Raw genomic sequence first — 26,425 nt, 5'->3', positions numbered from 1 at the left:
GGCAGGACCAGAAAATCCCAGCCATTGTTACCATTACTGAGACTAGCTTTCAAATCCCAATTTATTAATTGAATTTAAGCTCCACCATCTGCCATAGTGGGATTTGAACCCTTTCCCCCCCCAGAGTATTGGCCTGGATCACTAGTTCAGCGATGTTACCGCTATTCCACCATCTCACCTGTCAACAAAGATGTCAATAAGGGTTCACTGGATTGATTCCTGGGGTGACAGCGCTGTCCTGTGAAGAAGGATTGTGTAGCATGGGTCAATATTCTCTAGAATTTGGAAGAATGAGAAGTTGGAACATGTAAAATTCTTAGAGGGCTTGATAGGGTTGATGCTGAACACTGGTTCCCCCTGGCTGCAGAGCCTAGGATGAAGGGACAGGCTCAGTATAAGGGGTCAGCCATTTAGGGCTGAGATGAGGAGAAATTTCTTCACTCAGAGGGTTGTGAATCTTTGGAATTCTCTATCCCAGAGGATTGTGGATGCTCCATCGTTGAATACATTTAAGGCTGGAACAGATATGTTTAGCCTCTCAGGGAATGGAGGGATATGGGGAGCCGTCGGGAAAGTGGAATTGAGGTAGAAAATCAGCCGGGTGTATTGAACATAGGCACGAGCAAACGAATTAGGAGCACTAGTAGGCCATTTGATCCTGCTCCACTGTCTGATAAGATCATGGCTGATCTGAATGATGTAGAAAGCTCAAGGGGGCTGTTTGGCCCCCTCCTGCTATTTCTTGTGTTCTTATGTCAGGAACCACTTAACAAAGAATGATCACTCCCCTAGGCTGGACATCAGGGAGGAGTCTCAGGAACAAAACTTCTACGATCTCTTGATCATCATTCTGTGACTGGAGATGGCTGGTGTAGGTAGCTGGTGAGGTGTGCCAAACAATTTCCCCTGTCTGGATTTATTTCTATCACGTTTGCATAATGACTCAGATTTCTACAGTGTTTGTGTGGCTTCTAATGTCGATGCAATGAAGTTTTTAAGCCAAATTAATTTGTCATCAACCAAAAATGACTCTATTCATCCTGCACCTCGCTCTCAGCTGTGACTGTGGTCTATGTGCATAGCTGCCCCCAAGTGGGAAATGGCGTTACAGCAGGTTGACTCACCTCAATCCCAGTTCTATTTAATCATCTTAAAAACCAGTTCCCATGAATTTCTCGGAATTGCCGCCTGCACGGTGTTAAAAACTAAAGACTAGAGTCGCCGAGAGCCGACAAAAGAGGCAGAAGATGCCGGAAGTAGGTCAGTCAGTGTCTGTGGGATCAGTTAGTCTTTTGGGTATAGTCCAAACAAACCCTAAAGAGGAATGGGGCCAGCAGCATAGTGATGAGATAAAACCAAAGATTACTAATGACTGGGATGTCCTAAATGGTCATATAGTAATGGACAGCAGCATTAATCACATCAAACGCATCATTATAAAATAGTATCATGAACTTCAGTAACTGGAATGGAATGGCATGGGAATATAGGAACAGGAGACGTCCATTCAGCCCCTCACATCTATGGTTCAACTATGATGCCGTTTCCTGGTTGAATGACCAACCGGTACTCAACAATAAACTTCAATTAAGGTTCGATACAAAGTCCCACCATGCGAAATAGCCTAGGAGAATCAGACATTAGGACCAGAGGAAAGTGTGTGACACCCCATGTAACTTTTAACAGGCTGAAGATTGTAGGATAATAGTTCCAGGTTGCGGTGCTGAGTGAAAGAAAGATTTGTGTTTATAAGGCACATCTCACAATCTCAGGATGTCCCAAAGCACTTTGCATCCAATGAAGTAATTTCAAGAAAGTGTATTCACTGTTTAGTGGAGGAAATGTGGCAACAAATTTGCACATGGCAAGATCCCACAAGCAGCAATGTGTTAATGACCAGATAATCTGTTTCAGTGATGTTGGTTGAGGGATAAATATTGGCCAAGACATCAGATATAACACTCCAACTCTTATTAGAATAGTGCCACATGACCTTTTACATACAACTGAGAAGGCAGACTAGGACTCTGTTAAATGTGTTAAAGGAACAACAGCATCTCTGACAGTGCAGCACTCCCTCAATACTGGGCTAGAATGTAAATCTGGATTACGTTCTCCAATCTCTGGAGTGGCACTCAAACCCACAACCTTCTGACTGAAAGGTGAGTGTGTAACCCACTGAGCCACAGCTGACAGAAGGCCAGAGACCTGACAGCACCACAAATACTTCTCAGAAGATTCATTAGCATTGGCTGTGTATTCAGAGATCATGCTGAATGATTTTTAGTAAAAGGTGCAATAATACTTTTGTTAATGAGCAAGGGAATTTTATAGGAATAGCATCATTACAAATATTGCAGTTTGTTTTCTGCCATCACATGGCTAAACATATGCATAGCTTCCACCCATTTACCTCAGGATTCAAATATCTTGACCTGCATTTAGCTAATCACTTTTTTCTTTTCTACACTCAAACCCAGAAACAGCTTTTCCTAGGCAATCTTGATCACTTCAACACTGCTCCAAAGATTCAATAATTCTTGTAAGGTGAAAAATAAGATGCTGTTTTCATGCGTATTAACTACTAACCATGCACCTGACTTCCATCACTGCCAGTCTTAGTCCATTTACTGATGAATCCCTAATCTATGCTTTTGTTATCTCTCGACTCAACAATTCCAACGCTTTCCAGGCTGGGCCTCCCATCCTCTTGAGCTCAGCCAGAACACTGCTTAGCATCTCCTAACTCGCAACAAGTTCCATTGACCCATTATTCCAGTGCTTACTGATCTAGGTTGGCTTCCGGTCCATTAATGGCTTGATTTTAAAATTCTCATTATGTGGTCAAACCCGTTCCTATCTCTCTTAACCTGCTCCAGCTTGACAACCCTCTTAGATCTCTATGCCATTCCAATTCTGACCTCTTGCGTGTCCCTGATTGGCGGCTATGCCTTCCCCAAGTATATATAAATACAAGCTTATTTTAAAGAGAGGTCGACACACAGAGGATTTTTAAAGATGGAGGGATTTAAAAAAAAACATTTAAAATTGATGGATGCAATGCTCCATTGTCACTGATCAGATTTTAATATCTTGACCTGGAAACTTGGCAAAAGTTGACTTAAAAGTTCCTGCATTATACCAAAGACATAAACTTATATGGTTTGATAAGGCAAAGGTCATCACTGTGATTTAATTGTGTATATCTGTTTGAAAAGGTATGGCAATGCTAAAGATGAGAACACATTCCACCCTGCATACCTAAGGCAGCTGCAGCTTGTCTGGACTGACCTGTCTGGTTTCCCTTACCCCTATCTCCCCACATGATGCACCTCGAGGCCTCACTAAGCAAGAACATCATATGATTGACAAATGGAGGCCGGTTTTGTGCTATGGGCTCACAGGCACTGGATTAAAACTGCCCGAAAACTATTTAACAGAGCACTCTTACAGCTCAAAAACAAAAATACCTGGAAAAACTCAGCAGGTCTGACAGCATCTGCGGAGAGGGATACAGTTGATGTTTCGAGTCCGTATGACCCTTCAACAGAACTAAGGAAATAGAGAAATGGGGTGAAATATAAGCTCGTAGAGGGGGGTGGGACAGGTAGAGCTCAATAGGGGGGCAGTGATAGGTGAAGGCAAAGAAGAAATTGCCAAAGATGTCATAGAGAAAAAGACAAAGGGGTGTTGATGGTGGTGATATTATCTAAGGAATGTGCTAATGGGGACATTCAGGGTGGCAAGCAGGACAAGCTAGTGGCAGATGGCCCTAGTGGGCGTGGGGAAGGGATCAAAATGGGCTAAAAGGTGGAGATAAAACAGTAGATTGAAATAAATTTAAAAATTGGTAGGAAAAGAAAAATATATTTGTAAAAAATAAATTATTGGAAAAAGGGGGGGATCGGAAAGGGGGTGGGGATGGAGGAGAGAGTTCATGATCTGAAATTGTTGAACTCATATTCAGTCCGGAAGGCTGTAAAGTGCCTAGTCGGAAGATGAGGTGCTGTTCCTCCCGTTTGCGTTGAGCTTCACTGGAACATTGTAGCAGGCCAAGGACGGACATGCGGGCATGAGAGCAGGGTGGTGTGTTGAAATGGCAAGCGACAGGGAGGTCTGGGTCATAATTGCGGACAGACCGAAGGTGTTTCGCAAAGCGGTCACCCAGTCTGCGTTTGGTCTCTCCAATGTAGAGGAAACCACAATGGGAGCATTCTTACAGCCCACACTGGATTGGAATCCAGACCAACAGCATAGCCCAGTCCCCTCCCAGATTACAGATAAAATGGTAATTGAAATAACTCAGACTCATTAAAGCAGCATGGCATTTTACTGTATATTCCATCACATGACCAAAGAAATAATATTATACAATATAATGTAGGCAGCAAATGTTAAAACAGGACAACTTAAGGTACAAACTTGAGCCCAAATAATAGTTCACATTATCTCATTTCATGTTTACCATAATCTATATGTGGGAATATTTTTGTGATTACCCATCATTGAAAAACAATATATGATTTTATTTCAAAAACATTCCAAACACAAAGGCTGTACAGCACAGAAACTGTATGTCTTAAAATCACTTAAAATCATCAGAATGATCCAGATCCTTTAATAGTCTATTCTTGTTATAACATCTTACTAAATTAAAACTGGACAACAACTAAGAATCACCTGTACCCTAGGGATGGCAATAACAAAGCATTCAGTTCAGTAGTATGTCGAGGCCCTAATTTGCAGATCTCCTGTGCCACATAAAAGTAGCCATCTGCAGAAATTTTAACAAAGTATTTCCAATCTGCAAAAAAGCTAGTGAAGTGGGGGTTCCCATCACTCACAAGGCGACAAGTAGTCTTTTATTGCTGCACATTTCCAATAGGTCTTATTTGTAGTGATAAAATACAGTAAATCAGAGCACTGAGCTATGCCTGGATTATGTGTCATTCATAATATTGCTCTTGGCAGGATGAGAGCGCTTCACAGGAACAAAGCACGGGCAAAGTCAGGGAATGGGAGCTGCTCATTCCTCTTTGCAGACTCTTTCATTGGCTGTGTGGCCATTGGAGGAAGAGCTGCCACACAGCTTTCCCTCAGCCTTCAGCTTCCTCAGGTAATCATGCGGTCCGTTGCCTTCGAAGGCCGAGGGGCACTTGTAGGAGCCTCCGATTCTGTCCCAGAGTGTGAAGTACTGCCCGTAGTTATAGTCAAAGTACAGGTGGTGGTCAGTGTGATGAGCTGCTCCGTTGATGACCTCCTCAAGGATCTTAGGTACTCTGTAGTTTCCATCGTGAATGGACACTGTCCAGATATTGACAAAGATGTAAAGGCCCAGGTAGACCAGCTTGTGCAGCGGGAAAAGGAAGGGGTAGATATGATACGGGATACTCTGCAGGAAACCATCCACAGGATGAAAAGCATGGCTTGCAAATGGGGTTGCAATCTTCCAAATATGGTGGGGTTTATGTAAATGCTGTAGGAGAAGTTACAAAGATCTTCACATTAGTGATCACATGAAACTAAAAGGCATGCAGTTCGGAGTTTGATCTTCAAATTATCGTCTAGCCAAACCCACCCTCAGTTTCTTTCAGCACCTAAATCAGGGTTAGCTGCAATGATGAAAAATCCCAAACTTTAAAAAAAAACAGTATGAAGTGGAAATAAGGTTAGTAACAGGTTCTTGACACAAACCCTTTCAGGCAATGCAGAACTTTCAAAGGGGAATTGGATAAATGTGAAAAGGAAAATTTGCACAGCTTTGAAGAAAGAGCAGAGCAAGGGAGTGGGACTAATTGGAAAGCTCTATCAAAGAGCCAGAACAGCCACAATGGGGCAAGTGGCTTTCTGCGCTATTTAATATTATGGAAGCAAAGCTAGTTATGTCCAATTACCTCCCATTCATCAATACAACATTGAAAGGTTTATCTAATCGTGACAATCAAATCTAATCCTTATTTTCAAATCTCTTCTCGTTAGTTACCTGGATAACAAACTTGTGCTGCCTTGTAAATCCACAACCTACCATTTAACACTAAGTGTACCTCACCTTATAGAAGAGCTTGTGGTGGAGAAACCGATGAATCCAGTAGATACACATGTCCGTGAAGAAGAGAAAGGAGACCATACTGAGGACCACTCCAAACCAACCTGATCAAACAGCAAGGTCAAGGTTAGGGTGGCAGGCTCATGATATAAATAACACAGATTACCCGGGTCTTTACACACACACACGGGCCACAGACTCAAGGAGAGAGGGGGGCAGAACTCCCTCCATACGGCATCCACCAGGTGGAATGAGAGTTAAAAATCCATGTGGACTTACTGCTCTTTCCATGCAGCCATTTTAATGTTGCTTTTCCCTTCAGTGGTTGAAGTACCCGCTGGACTCAAGCAGGTGTTCCATAAATAACAATAGCTTACATTCATATAGCACCTTTAAAATAGTGAAACATCCCAAGACCCTTCACAGGAGTGCTATCAGACAAAATTTGACACCAAGCCACATTAGGAAAGGTGACCAAAAGTTTAGAGAAAGAGGTAGGTTTTAAGAAGAAGTGTCTTAAAGGAGGAAAAAGAGAGATGGAGACGGAAAGGTTTGGGGAGGGAATTGCAGGGCTCAGGGCCTAGGCAGCTGATACAAAATGCAATTCAGGGTCTCACCATGCTGGAATCTAGGGTGGGGAAAACACAGAAGAATGGGGATTGAAACTTGCTTCTTTCAACTGCGATTTTTCCAAAGCAACAAGTCCATTCAATTCTCAATTCAGCCAACAGCTTCCAGGTTTCAAGAACATGCCCGATCTCAGCTCACTACCCACAGTTGCATTTCAATAGTGCAAGTAGATTAAACGAAATGTCAAATCCACATCCCAGTGGAATTTTGATCCTCTTGGCATTCCCATTTCCCTCCATTGTTCTTTTCATTAAAAAAGCTTACCATAATGGGCATCATCGATCTTGTCGTACAATTTACTGTACCCTCGGACCTCCGCAAAGAACAAAGCCACTGTTGGAATGCTCATCCATGGCATCGACTTCAGAGCATATTTTATCTCCCGCTGCACTTGATTCTATAGAAGGGGGGAGAAAAAGATTGGTTTCAAAGATATCCTCAGAAACTATTTGAATTGCCTCCGCTTCCAAAAATATGGAACCGTGTGCACACAACTCAAATGTTTGTTTTTAAAATCATGGCACAGAAAACAGGTCATTCTGTCCATCAAGTCTGTGCCATTTTCTCTCCTAAGCCCCACCTAGGCGCATTACAATCTCCTTCCCACACCTCGTGTTCTATAGTATTTTATTATCCTTCAAGCAACTATCTAATTCCCTTTTCAAAAGAATGTCCACCAATGGTTTGCAGCAGGGAACTTCCACCTCTATGCTGGAACTATATGAAACATTAGTTAGGCCACAACTTGAGCACCGTGTGCAGTTCTGGTCACCTTATTACAGAAAGGGTGTGATTGCACTAGAGAGGGCACAGAGGAGATTTACAAGGATGTTGCCAGGACTGGAAAAATGCAGCAATGAGGAAAAATTGGATAGGCTGGGGTTATTCTCCTTGGAACAGAGGGAACTGAGGGGAGATTTGATTGCCAAGTATAAAATTGTGAGGGGCCTGGATAGAGTAGGTGGGAAAGGCATATTTCCCTTAGCAAAAGAGGTCAGCGACTAGGGGGGCATAGATTTAAAGTGATTGGTAGAAAGATTAGAGGGGAGATGAGGAAAACATTTTTTCACCCAGAGGGTTGTGGGGGTCTGGATCTCACTGCTTGAGAGGGTAGTAGAGGCAGAAACCCTCAACTCATTAAAAAGATGTCCGGATATGCACCTTAAGTGCTGGAACTTGCAGGGCTACAGGCCAAATGCTGGAAAGTGGAATTAGGCCAAGTGGCTTGTTTTCCAGCCAGAGCACACACAATGGGCCACATGGCCTCTTTCAATGCTGTAAATTTTCTATCATTCTAACCACCCTGTGTGAAGAAATCCTAACCTTCCGTTTCATTTGTGTTGGGGATGTCCTCAGTCAGCGGGATGCTACTATTCCACACCATTTACCTTGAAGATCTCAAATAGACCATTCATTAACTTTCCCAGCTCCAAAAAAAAACAAAGTCTTAATTCTCCAGTCTCTCTCTGTAAAACCTGTAATCCCATTAATGGTAATGGACAGTAAGAAGTAAGGCAAGTGGACCTAATTAATGAAATGAAAGTCGCCGTAGTCCTGAAGGACCACAGGCTGCTCTCTCATTAGAGAGACGGCTGCTGATCAGTTTTGCCCAGAGGATCACCACACCTCAGGCAAGGGGCGAGATTGGGAAGGCGGGGCCTTCATGGATGACCTCAGTTCGCATGTAACTCTATCGAGTACATTCACAGTTCTTGGTTTCCGGGAGTGGGACATGAACCCACAACGCTCTGATTCAAAGGCGAGGGTGCTATGAACTGAGCCACAGCTGACACCTCCATGGATGACCTCAGCCAGTACAGGAATTGAACCCACACTGTTGGCATCACACTGCATCACAAACCAGCCACTCAACCAACTGAGCTAACTCACACCCCCTATCTAATTAATAAAGTCACTGATAAAGTGTGACACAAAGATCATGGAAAAAAATGCCCCACACTTTGAAACCACAGTGCAAGCAAAGATAGAAGGGGAGGGGGGGGGGGGGTGGTAAAAGAGGTGGGGGCTGTCAGACTGCTAAAACCACACCTCAATCAGTAAGACATTTCTTTCTAAGCAATAGAGGGTACCTGTAGGCAAGCTGTTCTGCAGAGGAGGGATACAGGAATAAAAAACAGAAAGTAAAAAAAATGAAGCATAAATATTGGACTATGGAGGCAAAAACAGTGACTTTGTAGCAAGAAAACTGTATTCCAAAAAAATGTCGTTTGCTAGTCCCAGTGAAAGTGCTTTCAAAATGATTTAGAAACCTACATTGTATTTTTCCTTTGTGTGCTGTCTCAGGAATTTCCTTTATATGGAAGGTACACAGTGGAGAATATTACAGGGGCGGGGGGGGGGGGGCGGGGGGTGCTGTATGTACAGCAAGACGGTCACATTTCATCTGCCGAGTAGCCAACAGAGCAATAGGTGACTCATGAGCAATAGCGAAGCCTCCATCTCTGCTCTTTTTTTAAATGACCATGCTATGGTCTGGATATGTAATTAAAAGGAAAGAATAGCAGGGCTGTGGGGAAAGAGCAGGAGTGGGTCTGATTGGATAACTCTTTCAAAGAGCTGAAACAGGGTCCTTCTGTTTGGTATAATCTTATATCCTTATATTTATACATTCGACAGAGGGACAGCACCTACCGGCAAATACTGTGGGTGTTGCTTCAGTGCATGGTCAAAAATGAAATAATAGCTCAACAATCCAAAGAGAAGGTAGATAACAGCAGCTCCCACATTCGTTACAATTAGGAGGCTGATTATCTGACGTAGAGCACCATCCTCCGGCCAGGAACTGGGGTACACATATGGTGTGAAAAAGTAGTAGTCTGTGTAATGCAGTACGATATCCATGGCATAACCTGTGAACCAAAAGGAGAGATCTTAGTAGTTCATCACCTACCAAATAAATTCACTGTGAATATTTTTAGCATCCCTTTCAGGTTTCCATTCATGGTGACCCTAACTGGACTGGCCCATGTTGTGTGCTGATTAACATAGAAATAATTGGAGAGATTCCTCTGGTCACTATTTGAACAGCGGTGTTTACCTGTTCACTTTTACAGCTCCCTTAAAACAAACAGAACAGAATTTCTGATCAATCTGTTAAGAGATTGATCAAAAGTATTGGCACTGTGTCATTTCGAGGTCGGGGGGGAATAGTGGGCAGCCATCTGCAATGCAGTGCAAGAATGGTCAAATGAATACCCAGGATCAGTTCACGTTTTTCCAAAATTATTTAATTTAAACCGCTGATTTGTGTGGATTGTTTTGTTCACCTTTGGTCCATTTCTTCTGTGGCTAGTTAGCTGCAGTTTCCTACATTACAAGTGACTGCACTGCAAACAAGGTGTTGCATTTGGTTATAAGTGCTTTGAGATATCCTGAAATCAAGAAAGGCGCTTTATAAATGCAAGTCTTGCTTCTAAAGTATACAGCATAACATTTATGTTACAGGATCAGTGACGGAGCTGTCATAAAAATAGCCTCCAGTGAAAAATTCTTATATTTTTACATTTCACACATATTAAGTCTGCCTGTATCCAAGGTTACCGTTAGCACCAAATCTATTGCTCAGCCTTTGATCTTTGTGATCACAAACTGGAAATGTTAAAAAGTTGCTCCAGCAACACCACCTTGCATTTCTATTGCGACCTTAACGTAGCAAAAAAATCTCAAGGTGCTTCACAGCAATCATCAAACAAAATTTGACACCGAATAACATGGGGAGACATTGGGACAAGAGTCCAAAAAGGTAAGCTTTAAGGGACTTCTTAAAAAAGGAGAATAGAGAGGTGGAAAAATTTACGGAGCTTAAGGCTGAAGGCACGGCTGCCAATGGTGGAATGATTAAAATCAGGGATGCTCAAGAGGCCAGTATCGGAGGAGTGCTGATATCTCGGAGGGTTTTATGGGGAGCAGTGAGGCATGGAGGGATTGGAAAACAAGGATGTGAGTTTTAAAATTAAGGCCTTACTGGACTGGGAGCCAGGTACATCAGCGAGCACAGGGGGAATGGAGAGTGAACAGAACTTGGCGCAAATTAGGACACAGACAGAGTTTTGGATCAGTTTAAGTTTGTGGAAGGAGGAAGATAGGAGCCAGGAAGGATAGAGTTTGAATAATCAAGCTGTGAAGTTCCACCACTGTAAATTACCAAGATACCCAAAAGCAGAAAATATGCTCAGGAATCACTGAGATATTTGTTGCCAAAATGCTTCATCCTTTCCATTAAGCATTCCACAAACTTACATCTATGAACAGGTAAGACGAGATTCATATCCTAAAACATCAATCTGGATTAACTTAGATAATTGCATTTTATTTGGAATTAACCACATTAAAAAGAAAACTATGCAAACACCATAAAGCTGTAAGGCTACCCAAGTCCAACCAAAACTATAAACTCAATTAAAAATGAAATCCTAACATGACACTGTTTCTTAAATATCTCAGTTTAAATATAACACGTTATGTCCTCATGGGTGTTTCTACAAAATTGACAACAGTAAAACCATAATAAGCCTGAGACACTGGATTTTACAGATCTTTACTGTGCAAGGTCAGAATTGTAAACAGTAACCACGGATAAAGAAGCCCTCTGGGTTAGTGTAAACTTTTAGATTGTTGCTTCTTTGTCTAGATTTCAGATGAGATTAAATTGTGGCCTCATCTGCCTGCTCGGGTGGATGTAGAGGATCCCACGGTACTATTTCAAAGGAGAGCGGAGGAATTCTCTCTGGTGTCTTGGCCAATATTTATCCCTCAATCAGCATCACAAAAAGACAGGTGATCTGGTTATTTTCACATTGCTGTTGTGGTGTGCAAATAGGCTGCCACATATCCCACATTACAATAGTGACTACACTTCAAAATGTGCTCCATTGGCTGTAAAGAACTTCGAGATGACTGGTGGTCATGAAAGGAGCTACAGAAACGCAAGTCTTTCTTTCTAGTTGTAATCTAATAAAATTAAAATTCAATTGTCCAATTGCAGGAGCTCCTTTCACAGAATAAGGGGAAAACAGAGCTGGCAGCACACGTAAGACTGTCAACTGTGGATTGTATATACACTTACAAACTGTGATCAATAACTACTATAGAATCAATCTAGTAACTGGGGTATAGACTATTAATTGCTTTGTTCACTTACACAGTACAAATATAACGCACTTTACACCATCCATAAACCTTAGTTTAAAAAGTTACTTGCATCTGTCAATAACACAGCTGGGATTTTATGCCAGTGAGCAAGACAGAAGGCCGTAAATTGTTCTTTCAGATTCACAGGTGCACAGGAGGGTGTTGCTCAGAAACAGATAACTATTATTTACTGTAGTACCTTTCACAGGAGGGTATGACAAAGCATTTCACATGCAACAAGTAATTTGTCAAGTGTTGCTTTTTTTTAAAAACCAAAAGAAACAGTCAATTTGTGTACAGCAATATACCACAAACTGAGATTGACAAACAGATAAGTTTGTTGCAGCAATGACGATTGAGGGATAAATATTAGTCAGGGCACCAGGAAGAATGCAGCAACCACTTGCATTCCAATAAGCACCTATCATAGAGTAGCACAACACAAAAGAAGGCCATTCAGCCCATCATGTCTGTGCCAGCTCTTTTACAGAACAATCCAGTTAGTCCCACTCCTTCTCCGTATACTTGCAATTTTCCCCCTTGTGTCCTACGCAAATGGCGTGCCAATATATACACACGCTCACACACATAACTTTGCATTTATATAGTACCTTTCACCTGCCTTTTTCTCTTCCAAGTATTTATCCAGGTTATAGAATCAGCTCCCACCCCCGTCAAGCAGATTCCAGATTGTCAAAACCCATGGGATCGTTTGCACCCACCCGTAAGTGCAGCTGACTGGGTTTTAAAGTCTGATCGGAAGGGCAGTACCTCTGGCAGTGCTGCACTACCTCAGTGCTGCAGTGGGTTCAACCTCTGAACCTGGGACGAGGGCGCTACCAACTGAGCCAAGCTAATGGAGGGGAGGGGGTGGGGGGGAAGAGAAATAAGGATGGTTTCTCCCAGCACCTACCACGGGCGGGCGACACTCCGGATCAGGCCAGCCCCGGTCCACCCTCGAGCGTTGGGCAACAGACTATTTGCTGCCTACCTGTCAGGCGAAACTCCGGGCTAATTTAAACCGCCAGCTTTACGCCGCTTCGCGCTGCTCCAGCCCCACGGTTGCCAAGGAACCGGCCAAACCCTACCGCCCCCTGTGATTGACAGTTTTCAGGGACCAATCGAAGCTCGCAGCGCGACGTCAGTCCGATGTTAATTGGCCAACTGATCTGTTCTTATCACCAGGTGTCTCTGCTTGAACCAATGAGAGGAAGAAATGGAGAGGGCGGGATCTCCTAAATCACCAATCAGCGTTTAGCAGGCGGGGATTAATGCGACTGCGACAGATCACCTCCTCGGCGGCGATTGGCTGCGGAGTCGCCTGACGCGTGACATCACTAATAGAACCATCGGCTGTTCTCAATGTTAAAGGGCCAGCAACCCGGAGATTTAAAAAGCCAGCAACCCGGGGATTTAAAGGGCCAGCAACCCGGAGATTTAAAGGGCCAGTAACCCGGAGATTTAAAGGGCCAGCAACCCAGGGATTTAAAAGGTTGGAATACCTTGGATTTACAGGGGCAGCAACCATACAAGCAAAGAAATCTATAGCACGGGAGGAGAGTCCATGCTGGCCAAAAAAGTGGCCACCCAACCTAATCCCACTTTCCAGCTTAGTCTGTAGCCTTGTAGGTTACAGTATTCCAAGTACTTATAATATTGAGGGTTCCTGCCCCTACCACCCTTTCAGGCAGTAAGTTCCAGATCCCCGCTGCGTGTTAAATTTCCCCTCAAAACCCTTCTAAACCTCCCATCTCTTACCCTAAATTCATGTCCTCTGGTTGTGGACTCCTCAACCCTGGGATTCAGAATGCAGTAACCCTGGGGTTTAAAAGGAATTAGATTAACAGCAACGGTTCATCTGCCCATCTCTCTTCTGCAGCATGTTGATGCCCGGGTATCCCTGGAGAGTGATCATGGAATGTCCACTGGTAGGCTTGAGCCCTTCCTGAACCAGAGGGACTGGAGTTCATAGTCAACACCAGGGCCAATATTGTGATTTAATTTGTTAAATTTCCTTTTAGCTATTACAGATTATTGTTTCTGCCCTTTAAAAAAGAGACGCTTGTTAATTCTTATTGATAATGATCATTTTTATAGAAGATTTAGAATTACATGTAAACCTGGGAATTAAAGGAACTGCAATCCAGAAATTAAACAATAATAACTTGTATATATTTAGTGCTTTTAACATAGTAAAATGTCCCAAGGTGCTTCACAGAAGTATTATCAAACCAAATTAACCCCAAGCCACCTAAAGAACTATTAAGACAGGTGACCAAAAGCTTGGTCAAAGAGGTAGGCTTTGAGGTGTGTCTTAAAGGGGGAAAGAGAGGAAGTGAAATGGGAAGCTATAGGAAGTGAATTACGGAGCCTAAGCCCTTGGTAGTTGAAGGCATGAAATCAGGGATGCTCAAGAGGAATGCAGAGATCTCAGTGGGTTGTGGTGCTGGTGGATGTTACAGAAATAGGACAGGGCAAGACGAAAGAAGGATTGGAAAATAAAATGAGGAATTTTAATATCGAGGCACTGCTTAACTATGAGCCTGTGTAGGTCTGTGGGCACAAGGGCGATGAGTGAACAACACGGGTAGAAGAATTTTGCATGGCTTCAAGTTTACAGAGGTCGGCAAACAGAAGATGGGTAGTGAAATTAAAGATATCACATATCATAGTACATCAGCATCTGTGGAGGGAAAGACAGAGTTAGCATTTCGAATCCGTATGACTCTTCAGAACAGTCACACAGACTCGAACCGTTAACTCTGTCTTTCTCTCCACAGATGCTGTCAGACCTGCTGAGTTTTTCCAGTACTTTTTGTTTTTGTTTCAGATTTCCAGCATCCACAGTGTTTTGCCTTTATCATATGACATCAAACTTTGGTGGGTCTATCCTATCAGCAGGGTAGTACATGATGCAGGAAACACATCGTAAGTCAATCAGTATCTGTAGAGAAAGCAGGTTGTCAAAGTTTTGGCTGCATAACTTAGTTCTGAGGAATTGGACACATAAAATAAGAACAGAAAATGTTGGAAATATTCAGCAGGTCTGGCAGCACCTGCAGAGGGAGAAACATAGTTTCGGGTCGATAACCTTTCATCGGCACACATCAGTTTCTAGCTTTCTGTTTTCTGCTTTAGATTTTCATCATCTTGAATATTTTAATTTTTGGAACAATGATAGAGAATTCTGAAATTGAGCAGATGGAAATGAGCATTCTGTGAGTATGACTATGTCAGACTGTTAGTTTAAACAGCATCTTGAATTCCAATCGACATATAGCTCAAGTTTATGGCCCTGGAATCTTGCATCATCAGACTCCACTCTCCTAATTAGGAAATTGGTGAGTAATGGAAAGTAAGTTGTAGTTTGTAATCGGTAATTTAAATGTCAGAGAGTTGTCCCCGGTACCTTAATACGGTATAAGTTGCATTATAAAGCAGTAACATACATGTTGCTAGCTGCACTATTAACGCTGAAGTTCAGCTGCATCGTGTGTGATGCAGATAATGGAATATTTCAACGCAATTGAATAATTGGTGGAATAATGCAAATATGATGCTGTTGCACCACATGCACTGATTGTGTACATTGCATGTTTACTGGATGAGTAAACACTCATTCTAGTTATATAGGAACGTCGCATTACTCTCTGACCAAATAAAGTGGAGTTGTGCTTATACCAAAACATAACCAAAAACTCTGCTCACTATTGTACGCATGTCAGTTAAGAGTTGACAGGCGATTTGTTTGTTGAGAGTGTTCCAAAGTTTTTACATGTTTTCTCTTTTCAAATGTTAAGTTCCTAATCCCAAACAATCGCTTGAGATATTTTTATAAATTCATTTTGCACTGGCTAAGATTCCACTGAAGCTGGGCTGATAGACAGCCAAAAGACAGCAAGACGCCTGCTTGAAGTGATTTCACAGCAGGACTTTCCAGAATTGAATCTGGCTGATTTCACCTCTGGAGCTTTTTTTAAAAAGTGAAAACAAATGACATTTTGCGGGGTAATAAAAACAGAAAATGCTGGAAAAACTCAGCAGGTCTGGCAGCATCTGTGGAGAGAGAAACAGAGTTAATGTTTTGCGTCTGTATGACATGACTCTTCTTCAGAGACATTTCTCGGGGGCCATCTTCACGCACTTTATGTGCAATGAAATGCTTTACTGTGCAGCTACTGTTATAGTCTATGCAAGTATGGCAGCCATTATGCATACACAAAATCCTGTACAAGAAGTTGTGTTTATATAGCACCTTTAACATAACAAAACATCCCAAGGTGTTTCACAGGAGCATTATAAAACAAAATTTGATCTATATAAAGAAATATTAGAACAAATGACCAAAAGCTTGGTCAAAGAGGTAGGTTTTAAGGAGCGTCTTAAAGGAGGAAAAAGAGGTAGAGAAATGGAAAGGTTTAGGGAGACAATTCCAGGGTTTAAGGCCCATCCAGACAGTTGAAACGTGGTTGCCAATGTTGGAGCAAAGAAAATTGGGATGCTGACCGGCCAATTAGAGGAGTGCAGATACCTTAGATGATTTGAGGCTGCAGGAGATTAGAGATAGGGAGGGGAAGGGCCATGGTGGAATTTAGAAATAGGGAATTTTAAACTTGAGACAGTACTTAGCCAGGAGCCAATGTAGGTCAATGTAAATGATCGTGGAACAAATTAGGGATGTGACATTCTCATTACCTCTACTCTTCAGGTCTGTAATATCATTTAAACTCGAGTATGTCCATTAACACAATCTAAATGATGGTTGAGTCAGAAGCTCATGAGTTCAAGTGTTGTTACAGAGACTTGAACAGGTAATTTATATTGACATTTCAGTGCAGTACTGTTCAAGGTGCTGCCTTTCGGATGATATGGGACAGGAGTAGGTCATTCAGCCGTCTCAAGCCTGTTCTGTCATTCAATTACATTGTGGCTGATTTGTACCTCAATTCCATTCAGTCATCTTTGTTCCATATCCCTTGACACCTTTGGTGAACAAAGATCTATCAATCTCAGTCTTGGACATTGTAATTGACCCCCAGTATCCACAGTCTTTTGGTGGACAGAATACCAGATTTCCACCATTCTTTGTGTGAAGAAGTGTTTCTTGATTTCACTTCTAACTGTCTTCACTCTAATGTTAAGATTAAATCCCCTCCTTCGTAACTTCCCCACCGTGGGATGTAGTTTCTTTCTAAGTATCCGATGGACTCTCTTTATCATCTTAACCACCTTAATCAGGTCACCTTCTCGACCTTCTATACTCAAGGGAATACAAGCCAAGTCTATGCAACCAGTCCACTTAAATTAACCATTTCAACCCCAGCATCATAGGAACATAGGACTTAGGAGCCAGAGTAGGCTATTCAGCCCTTTGAGCCTGCTCTGCCATTCAATAAGATCATGGCTGATCTGTGATCTCAGCTCCCCTTTCCTGTCTGCGCCCATAACCTTTGCCTATCAAAAATGCATCCAACTCAGCCTTGAATAAATTCAATGACCCAGCCTCCACTGCTTTCTGGGGAAAAGAATGTCACAGACTAATGATCCTATTGGAGAAAAAACTCTCTTCATCTCCCTCTTATTTATTTTTATTTATATTTATATTTATACCTTTTATTTATAAACTGTATCCCCTGGTTCTAGTCCCCGCATAAGAGGAAACATCCTCCCCATATCCACCCTATCAAGTCCCCTCAGGATCTTATATGATTCAATAAGATCACCTCTCACCCTTCTAAACTCCAATGGGTACAGGCCTAACTTTTCGATCTTTCTTCATAATATAAGCCCTTCATCCCAGGAATGAGTCAACTGATCCTTCTCTGAACTTCTAATGCATTTACGTCCTTTTTCACATAAGGAGACTAAAACTGTACACAGTACTCCAGACATGGTCTCACCAGGGCCCTGTACAGCTGCAGTAAAACTTCCCTGCTTTTATATTCCATTCCTCTTGCAATAAACAGCAACATTCCAATTGTTTTCCTAATCACTTACTGCACCTGCATACTAACATTTTGTGATACATAGGAACAGGAGTAGGCCATTCAATTAGATCATGGCTGATTATCTACCTCTACAACATTTTCCCACACTATCTGCATATCCCCCTATATTCATGTAGCAGGACACCCAGATCCTTCTGTACCATCGAGTTCTGCAACCCCTTTCCATTTAAATAGTATACCGCTTTTCAATTCTTCCTGCCAAAGTGGACATTCAAATCATTCAAGGGTCAACTCTCTACTCATACAAGCAGCCCAGTTTAGCTCAATTGATTGAATCCCAGTTTTTTTGATCAGTAGCTTCTACATCTTAGATATTTTAATCTTAAATGTTTTCAAAGTAAGTAAAAATTTACATCTATAAAGAGCTTTTCACAACATCAGGCTTTACAGCCAATGAAGTTCTTTTGAAGTGTAGTCACTGTTGTAATGTGGGAAACACAACAATCAATTTGCATGCAGCAAATTCCCACAAACAGCAATATGATAATGACCTGATAATCTGTTTACGTGATGATGATTGAGGGATAAATATTTTTTCCATTACACTCAGAAGAACTTCCCTGCTCCTCTTCAAAATAGTGCCATGGGATCATTTATGTCTACTTGAGAGGGCAGCCAGGATCTCAGTTTAACATCTCATCCAAAAGACAGCAGCTCCAACTGTGCAGTACTCCTTCAGCACTGCACGAAAGTTTGTACTCAAGTCTCTGGAATGTAATAGAAAACCACAATTTTTTTAAAATGAGGAGGTTTCAGAAGTTTATGTGGAGTTGGCTCTGCATATTTGTGCCTGGATGGGTGTAGACATTAGGTATTAATATTCTCCATGAACTTTATTCGGCGGCAAACTGAACACGCACACAAGGATCCCACCTGCCTCCTTGTCCGTTTTTGAACCTTGGAAAAGGTACTTTTTAAAATTTATTCTCTCATGGGATGTGAGCATTGTTGGCTAGGCCAGCACTTATTGCCCATCCCTAATCGCTCTTGAGAAGGTGGTGGTGAACCAGATGGATGCTGAAAGTTGGATGCTGAAATAAAAACAGAAAGTGCTGGAAAAACTAAGCAGGTCTGGCAGCATCTGAGGAGAGAGAAACAGAGTTAACATTTTGAGTCGAATATGACTATTCTTCAGAGCTGCGAGTTGGATGTGGCCCTCTTGGTCAGGCAACTGTGCAAAACGGCAGCAAATAAATCCACTACAAACAAATGCTGAAAATATGTAATCAAGCAGTCAGCATCCATAAGAGTGGAAGGACAAGTTGTCTACTGCATTCGCTGCTCCCAATGCGGTCTCCTCTACGTTGGAGAGACCAAACGCAGACTGGGTAACCGCTTTGTGGAACACCTTCGATCTGTCAGCAAGCATGACCCAGACCTCCCTGTCGCTTGCCATTTCAACATAGCACCCTGCTCTCATGCCCACATGTCCGTCCTTGGCTTGCTGCAATGTTCCAGTGAAGCTCAACGCAAACTGGAGGAACAGCACCTCATCTTCCGACTAGGCACTTTACAGCCTTCTGGACTTAACATCGAGTTCAACAACTTCAGACCATGAACTCTCTCCTCCATCCTTGCCCCCTTTATTCATTTTTATTTTTTAATTTTTATTTTTTATCCACATTTTTATTTTTATTTATTTTCATTTTTATTCAGTTTTATCCCCACCGTATATCCTATTTTCGATCTTTTTTCCCACCACCGTCCCCTCCCCCCACCCCACCCCCAAAAGGGCCATCTGTCACTTGTTCATGTTGTTCTTTCCAGAGTGCTTACCCTTGTCCTGCTATTACCACATTCTGCTTTCTTACCTTAATGCCACCATCAGCACCTCCTTCAGCCAGTAGCACTACCATTAACACCCGCTTTATCCTCTTGTTCATGACATCTTTGTCAATCTCTCCTTTACCCCCACCTATCACTGGCCTTCTATCCAGTTTCACCTGCTCTACCCCCCTTAAACAGTATAAATTGCATCACATTTTTACTTCTTTTTAGCTCTGAAGAAGAGTCGTACAGACTCGAAACGTTAACTTTGTTTTCCTCTCCACAGAAGTTGTTACACCTGCTGAGTTTTTCCAGCATTTTCTGTTTTTGTTTCAGATTTCCAACGTCCACAGTATTTTGCTTTTATCTTAAGTGCACATTAATGCTCGGTGTGCAATCCTTCATCAGAGTTCTGCGTAGGATCATAGAATGATACAGCACAGAAGGAGGCTATTCAGCCCCTCAAGCATGTGTTGGCTCTTTGGTACAGCTATCTAATTAATCCCGCTCCACTGCTCTTTCCCAATAACCTTGCACGTTTCTTTCCTTTCATGTATTTATCCAATTCCCTTTTGAAAATTATTGTTAAATCTGTTTTCACTGCCCTTTCTGGCAGCGTATTCCAGACCACAACAACGCACTGTATAAAGAAGTTTCCTTATGTAGCCTCCGGTTGTCTTGTCAATCACCTTCAATCTGTCTCCTCTGGTTATATATCTTTCTGCCGCTGGAAAACAGTTTCTCCTTACTTACTCTATCAAACGTCTCATGATTTTGAACGCCTCCACTTTCCCCAGAAACGGACTCGAAACATTAACCCTGTTTCTCTCTCCACAGACTCTGTCAGGCCTGCTGAGTATTTCCAGCATTTTCTGTTTTTATTTACTTTCCCCACGTTGGTTTCCTAATCCCTGGCAATTTGAATAGTCAGAGAGAGAGGAAAACCAAGCAGTTAACAAAGAGTTACTGACCGCCCTATAGTTTAGATTCATATGTTAGAGAACGACACAGGCGCTTGTGGCGAAGAGACACAGAACACAAGGTGCTTTAGAGAGATAAAAGCAAAAAAACTGCGGATGCTGGAAATCCAAAACAAAAATAAAAATACCTGGAAAAACTCAGCAGGTCTGACAGCATCTGTCAGACACTAACCATGTCGTCGGCTTCCCACTTTCATCAATACCTAAGTGAGGAACTCCCACGCTTGCCTAAATTATGTTTGCTTCATACTGAAAATCAAGACCAATTTTACCAGAGCTCCGCTCCCGCCTGAGTCACTGCCCTTAACGCACAGTTAACGTTTCGAGTCCATATGACTCTAACAGTTCTGTTACTTGTGCTTTTAGAGAGAGTTGAGAGAGAGCCTGCTCTATATCAGTATAACTCCGCCTGTAACCGGTGATGTCAGGACGCTGAGCAATGAGTGGAGACGCTGCGAGACACCGTTAACATCCATGAAAAGACGAACTTGGACTTGCTGCAAGTTTATTGGAGTCAGTTTCATTGACTTGCAGCCCAGCCGGTTACTGCGGTGGCCCCAATGATCTGCGTGCTTCTAGTCGCCGGACATGGGACACTGCTGGAGAGCGAGATCAAGGTGAACAACTCGCTTTACAAACATTGCATTTATTTTGAAAGCATTGAGAGTTCCCTCCGCATCTTTATCTCATTGCCAGGGTGACCGGCCTCTTTCGGCCAGGTTTCAGGAGTTAGGAGCGATACCATTCCAGATTCTTGCCTTTGGACTTCTCCCCCCCACCCCCCCACCTCCTCTACTACGCTTCTTAGGCCTTCCTGCCTCTCGCTAGCAACGTCTCATTGAGCATCAAGAGATAAGGTGCAATTTTGCCGAGACACGATTCACTCGCCATGGGGCTGGAGCCTTGAGGATTCTGGATTTTTTTTTACAGGAAAGAATGTACAACGGTTTGAAAAAATTACCAGCAGTTCAGTACGTGTTGCATGGCTTGCTCGAACTCTTGTGTAGAGTTCTTGTGACCAAGTCCAAAGGCAACACGAGGCGGGATCATGGCTATATATGCCAAAGCTTACAAACAGAAACCCTGTAAATCCTCACTGCCAATTGCTTCACAACAGGAGGTATCCTGCCACATAGGGTAAGGTTCAGTGACATTCATCTGGCACAGTGATTTATAGCCCAGAGAACGAGCCAACTCATTGTGTCCTTGCTAGAAACAACACTTGGCATTTATATAGCACCTTTCATTACCTCAGGGCCAATTAAGTATCTTTGAAGTGTAGTAACTCACCAAGGCTCTTTCAGCATTTTCCAAACCCATGAGCGCTACCACCTAGAGGACAAGGGCAGCAGGTAGATGGGAACACCACTACCTGGAAGTTCCCCTCCAATCAACACACCATCCTGACTTGGAAATATATTGCCGTTCCTTCACTGTCGCTGGGTCAAAATCCTGGAAATCCCTCCCTAACAGCACTGTGGGTGTACCTACATGGACTGCAGCGGTTCAAGAAGGCAGCTCACCACCACCTTCTCAAGGACAATGGCCCAGCCAGCGAAGCTTACATCCAACATATCATTGTTGCTGTGTCCTTTGTATAAATACAATTTATACACCAGCACCGGTCAAAAAGAAGGACTCAATGAAAAGGTTGAACCACCCATGGTTAACAAATGCGGCCCGAACCCTCCCCCAACCAGAACCCTCCCCAAGCCAGAACCCTCCCCCAGCCAGAACCCTTCTGCAGCGGTTCAAGAAGGCAGCTCACCACCACCTTCTCAAAGGCAACTAGGGATGGGCAATAAATGAATTAAAAAAAAAGGCATTGTTGTTACTTAGAGCAATCCAAAATAAATCCCATCGCCTAACTCTCCTGGCTCTTACCCGTTATTCATGTCTTGACAGGCTATTCCCTCACAACAACAACCATCTTGCATTTATAAAGCACCCTTTCCTTAGATGTTACATTCAGCTAATGAGGCCCTAAGCTCTGGAATTCAGTTCCTAAACCCCTCTGCTTTTTTTCCTCCCTTTTTACAACACTCCTTAAAACCCACATCTTTGACCATGTTCTGCCCTAATATCTACTTTGGATCACTGTGGCCAGAATTTTACCTTCGGCATACCAGCGTGCATCCAGATGTCACTGCACCATCGCGATATTTTGTTCGGCAGGCGAGCCCTGGATTCGACTGCGTGACCTCTGATAATTAAAAGGCCTATTAAGGCCATTAACAAGGTAATTAAGTTGAAGTTTATGCTGCTCATCCAATTTAATGGTTGGTGGGCAGGCGAAAAGGCCAAGCGGCCTTTACATTTTTTAGGCAACCTCATCAACGAGTGGGATGAGGTTTCCTAAAGCTATCACAAATTAAATAAAAACTTTCTTTTGAAATTAAAAACACGTCCCATCTCATGTGACCACGTCATTAAATTTTTATTGTCTTTAATCATTTTTTTAAAAAGCGTTTCAGTCTCCCTGAGGCAGCTCTGTGCCTCAGGGAGATTGAAGTGTTCCTTCGTGCGCGTGCGCGAATTATGTGCCAGGCCCGGCTCTCCCTCCTGCCCCCGCCCGCACAGGTAGCGCTCAGTGCTGCCACTTGCGATCCATGCAGAGTGGGCCTTAATTGGCCTGCCCGTGTGAAATTGTGTGGAGCCGATCGCAGACGGCAGTCGGCTCCTTGATCACCCCTGACCGCTCCCGCCGAGCCCACCCAACACGTGAAAAATTCAGACCTACCAGTTTTATCTGATAGGCTTTTGTCAAAGCCTCAGGATATTTTACTGCATAAAAGGCACTATACAAGTGCAAGTTGTTATTCCCCATATGATTTTGAAACTTTTCTTCATAGGAAACCCTTTGTAACTAATGACACTGCAGAAACCCTCAAAACATTAACGTTAATGGAAACTCCCCACTGTGCTAAATACAGTTTCTAAAACATACTTTAAGGAGTAGAGTGCTGTCATTGTAAAGAAATAGCATGCACCAAGTCAATAAATATAGAATCATAGTGATGTGATGATGGGCAGAGATAAAGATGGAGACCACAGGGACCCCTTGTTACTTTCTGTACAGTGCAGCGGTCAATTGGATATTGTGTCTATAGACTCTTGGTCTGGAGCCTATGTGATATGGGAACATAGAGTGCTCCATGTCTGTTTCATGCATCATGTTATTAAGTGTGTTAATTACGCCCATAGAACATGCCCACTATGGCAGTCTGACAGCATCGAGCAGTAAGTGCAGGTTTTAATCAAACTCAGCATGTAATAATCTATACCTGCCCCAGGACTAATTCCAAAATTAGTTATCAGACCCAATTGATTATCCCATCCAGTCATGAGGAGAAAATAAAGCTGACCTAATAAGGTCTAAGGAATAATAAATATTCCTCAAGATCACCTTTGTAACTTTTCAAATTTAAATGACCTGCATTTAAGATTTTCTACCATCTCTTTTCTAACATTAACAGGCTGTGTTTGTTATATATTTAATACGTTGGCATTTTAGAAACATCATTACAGTGTATCATTGCTTTTGAAAATACTTGTTTGTTTGATGATGTTGCAAAAACCATAACCTTGCAAGACCTGCCCTTTCACACTGTAGGATTGAGTGGAGCTACTTGTCTGTTGTAATGGTCCCCAAAGGAACTATTACCAGGAATGGAAATGTAGACTTCACTGGCATAAATAAAAGTAAGCTGAAAGGCTGGTGCATGTTGTAAACTATGAGCAGAACATACGAGGTGTGACATGCTCACTGACTCTGTGCTGTCATTTAAAATTCCTTCATTCTAACAAATTAAATGATGGTGTAGATGCCTGAGGCCCGCCCACTCAATATCTCACCCACCAAGTCCCTTAACCATACAGTGCCTTGTCCACTCAACACCTCATCTGTCCATTCAAAGGCCGACCCACTCAATACCACATGCTCATGCATTACCCTACCTTGTAGTGCCCCTCGCCCATGGTATCCTACCCACTCAAAACCACGTCTGAGTGCCTGTCCACTCAAAGTCCTGTCCAACCATACAGTGCCTGTGCACTCAGTCCCTGTCCACTCAACTCCCCCACTCCACACCCCACAATACCCTAACCACTTTCCTTTGTTCAAGATTGGCTCAAAGCAAATGTCGTTTATCAAAAATTTTAACAAAACTTCTGGATTCGATGGTTCTCAAACTTGTAAAGGGTAAGCTTGTCCAATACAGTCATCCTCTGAGTGCTGAAAAAACTTCCCTCCTCCAGCTGTTTTTGACTCTCTTTCTGCCTTTACTTGAGAGAGAAAGGGAGAGGTGGATTTTCAAGACAGTTTATGGCTACATTTTAAATGCTTCAATGTTGCAACTTTCCTTGTTAAATAATGTTTTGCCTCATGTTTTCCTTGATTTGTAGCAGTTTTGCCATTATGAGGAACAATGCAAACTGACTTTGTGTCAGTAGCGGGCAGATATAATTAGATAATAAATCTAAAATTGCTAATGCAGCAAGGAATCAAAAATGGGAGTGTTTGTTAAATGGAACAAGAGGTTCACAAAATATGTGGGGGTGTCTGTGCCATGGAATACTGGTACAACTGTTGACCAGAAATCCTGTTGATACCACAATGAAACTGTCCACCTTTGGCTCAAACACAATAAAAAGACCAATCAGGTACTGAACTGGATCAGGAGCACATCAGAAAAGTTGTGTTATTGCTTTAAACAGCATTAGTTCAATCACAAATAAAAGCAGAAAATGCTGCAAATGCTCAACAGGTCAGGTAGCATCTCTGGGCAGAGAAACAGAATTAATGCTTCATAAAAGGTCATCAGCCTGAAATGTTTTAATTCTGCTTTCTCTCTCTCTCTCTGCAGATGCAGATTGGACTGCTGAGCATTTCCCTACATTTTGTTGCTTTTATTTCGGATTTCCAGCATCCGTTGTATTTTGTTTTTATTTGTTTTGGTTACATCAATCTGGTATACTGCAAGCGACATTGAAGGGAGGATTGTCAAAAAGGTTATAAGGATAAGCCCAGCAATTACAGATCGGTCAGTTTAACTTCGGTGCTGGAGAAGCTTCTAGAAACAATTATTCGGGATAGAATTAATAGTCACGTGGAAAAATGTGGGTTAATTAGGAAGAGCCAGCATGGATTTTATAAGGGAAAATTATGGGTAGAATTTCCCCCCCCCACCCCGATCGGGTCCATGCTGCCATTTTACTTGGGCAGGCCAATTAAGGCCTACCCAGTGTGATGGGCACCCAGAAGCGCTGTGCACTCCCTATGTGGGCGGTGGGGGTTGCCTGAGTTGGGAGCGCGCTCTTTCGTGCATGCATGCGAAAGAGCACAGAAATCTCCCTGAGGCAGGTTAGTTTTAAGTTTAAACAGTCTAATAAAGTGTTGTAAAAATGTTTATGACATGTCCCCTCATGTGAAACTGTATCATGAGTTGGGACATGTGCATTAATTAAAAAAAAAAATTTCTGAAAGTTTTAAATCCTTCATGAAACCTCATCCTGGCCGTGGATGAGGTTCCATGAAAAATACGAAGGCCGCCTGGGTTCTTCGCCTGCCCGGCAACCTTAAGGTTGGACGGGCAGCTTTCTCAATAGGCTTAATTAGTTCATTAATGGCCTTAACAGGCCTTTGACAGCAGCCGACTTGAAAATCGAAATGAAACATGGTGATGTTGGGACGCAAGCCCGACATCACCCCACGTCATTTTACGCCTCAGCGAGCAGGCCCCGCCCCCGCTTGCTGAGCTGAAGATTCAGCACCATGTTTATTTAACTTGCTGGAGCTTTTTGAAGAGGTAACAGAGAGGGTTGATGAGGGTAATGCTGTTGAT

General features: G+C 42.7%; 2 protein-coding genes across 9 annotated transcripts in view; one reads left to right on the top strand and one right to left on the bottom strand.

Moving 5' to 3' along the window:
* Nucleotides 1-4,311: 4,311 nt before the first annotated feature.
* sc5d (sterol-C5-desaturase) overlaps nt 4,312-26,425 on the bottom strand; it is a 35,732-nt gene continuing 13,618 nt past the window's right edge. The window contains exons 1-5 of one of the 4 annotated variants that reach the window (XM_078533031.1): nt 21,873-21,933; nt 9,329-9,546; nt 6,941-7,073; nt 6,050-6,150; nt 4,312-5,476 (exon numbers count right to left, since the gene is read on the bottom strand). In XM_078533031.1, the coding sequence (XP_078389157.1) occupies nt 5,027-5,476; nt 6,050-6,150; nt 6,941-7,073; nt 9,329-9,538 (894 nt within the window). In that variant the 5' untranslated portion in view covers nt 9,539-9,546; nt 21,873-21,933 and the 3' untranslated portion in view covers nt 4,312-5,026. Of the gene's footprint in view, nt 5,477-6,049; nt 6,151-6,940; nt 7,074-9,328; nt 9,547-12,740; nt 12,969-21,872; nt 21,934-26,425 lie in introns of those variants that run through there. The other 3 variants (XM_078533029.1, XM_078533028.1, XM_078533030.1) reach the window with 3 other exon arrangements.
* Nucleotides 20,949-26,425, top strand: part of gkup (glucuronokinase with putative uridyl pyrophosphorylase) — a 51,716-nt gene continuing 46,239 nt past the window's right edge. For all 5 annotated transcript variants that reach the window (XM_078533020.1, XM_078533019.1, XM_078533021.1 and 2 more), the window contains exon 1: nt 20,949-21,199. In XM_078533020.1, the coding sequence (XP_078389146.1) occupies nt 21,143-21,199 (57 nt within the window). In that variant the 5' untranslated portion in view covers nt 20,949-21,142. The remainder of the gene's footprint in view (nt 21,200-26,425) is intronic.

The sequence above is a fragment of the Cetorhinus maximus genome, chromosome 2 (assembly GCF_964194155.1).
Source record: "Cetorhinus maximus chromosome 2, sCetMax3.hap1.1, whole genome shotgun sequence".
Lineage (NCBI taxonomy): Eukaryota > Metazoa > Chordata > Chondrichthyes > Lamniformes > Cetorhinidae > Cetorhinus > Cetorhinus maximus.
This window is presented reverse-complemented; position numbering and strand designations above follow the sequence as displayed.